General features: G+C 40.2%; 1 protein-coding gene across 1 annotated transcript; it reads right to left on the reverse strand.

Moving 5' to 3' along the window:
- Window positions 1-728: 728 nt before the first annotated feature.
- OR4E2 (olfactory receptor family 4 subfamily E member 2) lies at window positions 729-1670 on the reverse strand. The gene has a single exon (XM_006161413.1). The coding sequence runs from the start codon at window positions 1668-1670 to the stop codon at window positions 729-731; it is 942 nt and encodes a 313-aa protein (XP_006161475.1).
- Window positions 1671-6986: the final 5316 nt, after the last annotated feature.

Consider the following 6986-nt stretch of genomic DNA (forward strand, 5'->3'; position numbering starts at 1 on the left):
TGCATGAGTGTCCAAAATCCTGAGAGGAGAATGGAAGAGAAGAGATTGCGATATAGCCATCTTCCTGGGGAGTGATTGCTCTCTCTCTGTCTCTCCGGCAAGCACATGCACCCTTTAGCAAAAACTTCTCTCTAAAAAGAAAAAAAAATGGTGCATTTTGCATTTTTATGGAATGTAAATTTTACCTTAATAAAGGTTATTTTTCAAATTAGTTCTTTATACACCTTTGCCTTGATTTTCTCAAATTAATAGTATTGCAAAAAGTACAAAATTGCCTAGAGATAACTTTAAAGAGTAGCAAAATTTCATTCAATATAAACCAGAAAAATTTTCAATAAACACTTTGAAATATGTATTTGAAAGCAAGATGGAAACCATTATAATATATAAAATATAGATACAATATATAACTTCCCGATAGCAATAACCCACAGAACAGTATAAGAGATTAGCTTCTCACAGTTTCTCTCTTCCTGAAATTTAAAGTGAATTGAGATCTCCCAATTGTATTGTTTCACTGGTGAAACCAGAAATCTTCTTTAAACTTTTCCAGATTCTTCCTTACGCATTCGACCCCATTTTCCTTTATTTAAATAATAGCTAGTAAATCCCTCTCTCTAATGCAGAAGTCTTCCCTAGTCCACACCATTTCATCAAATAATATTTACTCTACTTTTGCTCTTTCATTGAGAACATGGCCACAATTATGTCTGCTATCCCAATGTCCATCACGTGTGTGACTTCATTAAAAAAACATGCTTCTGTCTGAGCTGTCTCATGGCACTTTTGACCTCCTCATTCCTCAAAGTATAAATGAGGGGATTCAGCAAAGGAGTGATCACCGTGTAGAACACAGACACAACCTTGTCGATGGAGAAGCTGGTGTCTGGGCGAGTATAAAGGAATATGCATGGCCCAAAGAAGAGGGCAACCACCATGAAATGGGCTGAGCACGTAGACAGAGCTTTCCGGCGCCCTTCAGCCGACTGTTTCCTAAGGGAAACCAGGATGACCGTGTAGGAGGTGACCAAGGCCAAGAAACAGGAGAGAGAGATGGTTCCACTGTTGGACACGATGAGCATTCCTGTGAGGTAGGTATCTGTGCAGGCCAGCTTGATGACAGGAGGCACATCACAGAAGTAGCTATCAATAATATTGGGGCCACAGTAAGGCAGACGAATAGTCAAGAAGGTTTGTACCAGGGAGTGAATGGTACCCCCTAACCAGAGCGCAAAGACGAGCTGCACACAGACCCTCAGGTTCATTATGTTAGGGTAGTGTAACGGAGTACAGATAGCTACGTAACGATCGTATGCCATAATGGTGAGCAGAAAGATCTCAGCACAGGCAAAAAGATGTAGAAAGAAGAGCTGTGCAATACAGTTGTCAAAAGAAATGGTCTTCCTGTCTAAAAGCAAACCCTCCAGCATCTTGGGCACAGTGACAGATGAGTGGCAGATGTCAATAAAGGACAGATTGCTCAGGAAGAAATACATGGGGGTGTGAAGACGTGGAGTGGAAACTATGGTAACCACAATGAGAATGTTTCCCGAAAGGGTAAGCACGTAAGTGACAGAGAACGCTATGAGAAACAGTATCTCCAGCATCCAGTTATCAGTGAGTCCCAAGAAGACGAATTCAGCCACTCTTGTTTGGTTTAGAGCATCCATCCAGTGAGTTGTCCAAAGGACCTTGTGGGGGAAAAAAAATCAAAGCTAATTTAGGGTTTTTTTCTTGTTTTTGTTTTGTTTTGTTTTGTTTTCTGTTTTTCAGTCTGAAAACAGCCACCCTGTTTATTTACTGAGACCAATTTACAAAAATAATCACAGTGGATACTTAAGTTCATCCTTCTAATAAATCTGTTGATCTGGTTTGCTAATTTCATTTTCATATTACAGGAATGGAACTAATTGAAGTGATTTTGTATTCCCATCTGAATTGCTTATTTATTACCAAGTCATATGGAATCAAGGTTAATTTAATAATAATTCTTACAACATCACCCCCTATGTATCGGCAGTCATGCAAGGCACTTGAAATACACCATACTATTTGTTACTTCATTCAGGTATTAATGGACATTTGGGTGTTTCCAGGTGTTGACAACTGAAAGTAAAGTAGCTACAAACATTTATGTACAGGTTGTTTGGGATATATGTTTTTATTTCTCTAGGGCACAACCACACCATGGTAGGCATAATTGTTCTTGTCTTACATATGAGGCTAGTGAGCCTGGACAAATACATTGCACAAAACCCTTACTCATTCATTAAATGCTCTTTTCAGTTCAGACTAATCCACTGACGGTATTAAATTAATATTGCAAAAACACACAACCCTCAACTAAAATCATTTGATATTTTATTTTTCCTCTCCAGTTAAATTACATTCAAAGCCTACAAACAGTCTGATGTAGATTTATTTTTCCAAAATAGCACCTTCATGTTTCCCCTATGTATTCACTGCACCAGACAATGCACTCCCCTCCAGGTGTGCTATTTTCATCTACCTACTTTCAAAAATCTTTGCCTTTATTCATTCTGTTCCCCCTGCTTAGAAAACATATCCACTAATCAAGTGTACTGTCCTCATCACCAACTATTCAAGTTACATAAAATAATTCTTTAAAAAGAAAAAGAAAACTTTTCTGAAGCAATCAAATTCTACCTCTTTCATAATACTTCTTTATGGTATTTATTTTATGGTATTTAATAGTGTTTTTAAAAGTAAAATAAGGTATTTATTTTTTTTAGTCTGACCTCATATGGCCAACCACAGTTCACTAGTGACCTGAAAAACACGTGTCCCAAATCCTAACGGGATGGAGAAATGGAGGAAAAGGGATTACAACATGACAATGCCCCCTTGGGGTGTGCTTTCTCTCTCTCTGTCTCACTCTCAGTTTCTCTTTCTCTCTCTCTCTGTTTCTTTTTCTCTCTCTATCTCTGACGAGTGCATGCAGACTCTGGCACTCTCTCCATACTTATAAGGCAATCAATAAAAATCTTAATTACAGGGATCAGCAGTTAGCATAATGGCTATGTCGCTGGACTCCCACATAGTCGACCATGGTTCGAGTCCCGGACCCAGTGGCTTACATTCATGCCAGGCACGTGTGCATGCGTGCCCAAGATCCCGAGAGGAGAATGGAGGAGAAGGGATTGCAGTGTGGCCGTCCCCCCTGGGGGGTGATTTCTCACTTTCTGTCTCTCTGTTTCTCTCTGTCTGTCTGGTGAGCGCACACGCCCTATAGCAAAAACCTCTCCAAAACAAAACAAAACAAACAAACAAACAAAAATCTTAATTACAAAGGAGGCAATTGAACAACAAGGACCAGTCTCTCCACTGAACCTTGGCATTGTATATGTTGATGTTCTTCATTAAGAATTGAGGGCCAATGACAATCGGTCCCTTTCTGCCCGTTGTCTGCCTTTTTGTGTTCTCCCAAGAGCTCTGGAATTCACATAGCAGCTTCACAACACAGACAGTGACAATTCTCCCCTTTGTGAAATCACCCTCTGAAGAGTACAGTGACTTGCTAAAGAATAGAATCCTTTACTCCCTGACTCCCCAGTTTCAGTCTACTCACCTTTGCTGTTTCATCAGAGATGCCCCAAACCCTATCCTTCACTGCCTCTCTTCTTTTTGTTTCTACTCAATCTCTGTTTAGCAGTAAGGCTCCACCTTGACAAGGAATGGTGAGAGAAGGTTTCTTTGACCAAGGGGCACCAAGTTTCCATCACAGTAGACCATCACTGTTTTAGCCTCGAATGAGCTTATGACATCCCTACCTGCCAAGATCTTGCTCAGGAAGATCTTACATGAGAAAAACACCTATGTCAATTGAATGCAAAGGTCTTAACCCTAAAGGAGAGACAGGCTCATAGGGACACACTCTAAACCGATCACTTTATTTTCTAGTAAAATGGAATGCGGCTAAGATCACTTTATTTTACTAATAAAATGAAACAGAGCTAAGATAGGCCCAGGTTTTGCCTGTCAGGACTGGAGATCTGTCCCAGTTCTTCTGTGCCCAAGTTTCTCCATTACTAAACACGTAGATGCACAGAACTGAGTTATATTAATTCCTGAATTTCTTTTACTATATTGTATTTATTGGGTCATTGGAAAAGTCATGAAGCATTTTTGCATGTGAAAATACGTCATGTCTTTTCTGATGACCTAATAGTTTCTTTTTCAAAGATGTTATTCTTTACAGCATATTGAATTCAGTTTCTTTTTTAAAAAGATTGGATTTTTGACAATATGTAAGAAGACTGTCTACTCAGCTGTCAATCAAAACAGAAAAAGAAACCTCTGAAAAACAAAGCTGCTCTGATGTTTTAGAGGGGAGGGTTGTGCAGGATGAGAACAAATGATGTCCTTGTCTCTGCACATGGAGAAAGCATTCAATACCACAACTCATACATTACAGGGACATAGTCAAGAGTCATGACCTTTGATAGGGATGCCAAGCGAGCAGAACGACCATGCCTCATCTGTGGTTCTCCATGTCTTTGCCAGCACAGCCCAAATCTAATCCGATGCTGACTTCCAGAGCACAATCTGTCTCTGATGGCAGTAAGGACTCCCTTGCTACTGGCCAGTAAAAGATTTAGTCTTGGGACCAGTAGATGGTGAAGCAGTTATGTCGCTGGACTCCCACGTAGTCCACCACAGTTTGAGTTCCAGACCCGGCAGCTTAAAATACACCAGGCACATGTGTGTGTGCCCAAAATTCTGAGAGGAGAATGGAGAAGAAGGAACTGCAGCATGGCCATACCCCCGGGGTGGTGGGGAGGGTGATTTCTCTCTTTCTGTCTCTCTGTCTCTCCCTGTCTCTCTGGCAAGCACACACACTCTACAGCAAAAATCACTCAAGGAAAATAAAGAAGATTTAGTCTTCCTTCTGAAGGTTGTAACATATTCCACATTCATGCTATAAACATCTGTGAGTGTTTTACTATGGTCCAGGCACTGTGTGAGTGACTCAAATACAAAGAGACAAGGGGACGTGACAGTCTTGAGTCCTTCCTACACCAAGACTTCATAATCCCATGACATTTTTCAATAATAAAAGAGAAGGAAAGAGAGAAAGAGAAAGAAGAAGAAGAAAGAGAAGGAGGGAGAGAGGGAGGGAAGACAGGAAAAGGAAGGCGTGCCATGGTAAAATCTAAAAGTGATGAATCATAATCCCAGGCATTTTAAGAACATGTGTACTTATGTGGTATGTGTGGTGGTGTAGGTGTCTTCACAGAGAGCAATACATTGAAAAAGTATGCTGATTTCCCCAGACAGAAGAGAGATTAAAAGGTCTTCTATTAAACTTTTAAATATACATTTTTGAGAGGTTTTTTTTTTTTCATATAGGGCACATGCGCTCACCAGACAGACAGAGAGAGACATAGAGACAGAAAGTGAGAAATCACCCCCCAGGGGGGATGGTCACACCGCAATCCCTTCTCCTCCATTCTCCTCTTGAGATCTTGGGCACGCACGCACACGCGCCCGGTGTGAGTTCTAAGCCACCGGGTCTGGGACGTGAACCACGGTCGACTACGTGGGAGTCCAGCGACATAGCCATTATGCTAACTGCTGGTTCCCCTTAAATATACATTTATGACACCTATCAGACAAATGATAGAGTCATACAAGCAATGCAAGTAAAGACATAGTAAAACTTACCAATTTTCTCCAATTATGCAGGGATGGCTTGGCTAATAGTAATAATGTTATTATGATGTTTATTCATTCGTTAAATAATTTTTTCTAGAAATAAAACAAAAGGCAAACTATTTTAAAATACCAAATACACTCTGATTTAAACCACTCTTCTGTTTGAATAGTTTTACCCTTTTAATATTGGTCAATGGGTTTGTTTGGTTTTTTTAAGAACTATCTATTTAATTTTTTTTTTTAATTTGACCAGAGAGAGAGAGAAGAAAAGTGACAAACCAAGCCACCAGGTCCAGAACTCAAACCACATTGGGCCATGTGGGAGTCCAACACCTTAGCCACCATGCCACCTGCTGGCCCTCCTTGATTTTTTTTCATCCTTTTCCATCCCTGCAAATTTTGCATTCATCTTTTTCTTCACTTTTCTTTCTGACCAAGTAAGGTGGAACTTATTCTACAGCTGACCATCTGTAACTTCCTTGGGCACCATTAGAACTATAATTTAACACATCTCAGAGTCTGTTACTCAAAGGGCATTCATTCATTTAACAAATACTTTTACATGAAGGAAGTACTGGTTTCTGTTTAATATAAGTAAGTAGTAAACTTTAAGTAATGTGGTTGATACTAACATTAAGCTTAAAATTTTTTATTAAAGGGACCAGCAGTTGGTCACTGGCCTCCCATGTAGCCAACCACGGTTCGAATCCCAGACCCAGTGGCTTAAACTCACACCGGGCACGTGTGCATGTGTGTCCAAGATCCTGAGAGGAGAATGGAGGAGAATGGATTGCAGTATGTCCATCCCAAGGGGTGATTTCTCGCTTTCTGTCTCTCTATCTTTCTGGCAAGCCCTATAGCAAAAACATCTCAAAAAAAATTTTTTATTGTATTAAGAAAATATAAAAACAGGCCAGTTCTGTGGCCTGTTTGTTAAGGCAGCCAGATCCCACATGACTGAGTGCATGGTTTGAGTCCCACACCCCACAGCATAAGAAACATGCTAGGCACATGTGCATACATGACCAAAATCCTGAAAGGAGGGAGAGATGGAGGAGAAGAGATGCAGCGTGACCATTCCCCACAGGAGCCCTTTCTTCTCTCCCTCTCTGTTTATCTCTGGCAAGCATAAGCACCCTCTAGCAAAAAAGAAAAGGAAAAAAAATGTATGAAAATGTTAAGGATTCAGTGTCAAATCAAAGCCAATGAGCCTTAGATTCTATTGTTGTACAGCAAAATTAATATAATTATCAAGTGAAAACCTATTTTACAAGCTAACATTTCTAAAAATTTGGGTTCTGCCTCTTGAT

This window comes from Tupaia chinensis, unplaced genomic scaffold (assembly GCF_000334495.1).
Source record: "Tupaia chinensis unplaced genomic scaffold, TupChi_1.0 Scaffold138584_1, whole genome shotgun sequence".
Classification (NCBI taxonomy): domain Eukaryota; kingdom Metazoa; phylum Chordata; class Mammalia; order Scandentia; family Tupaiidae; genus Tupaia; species Tupaia belangeri.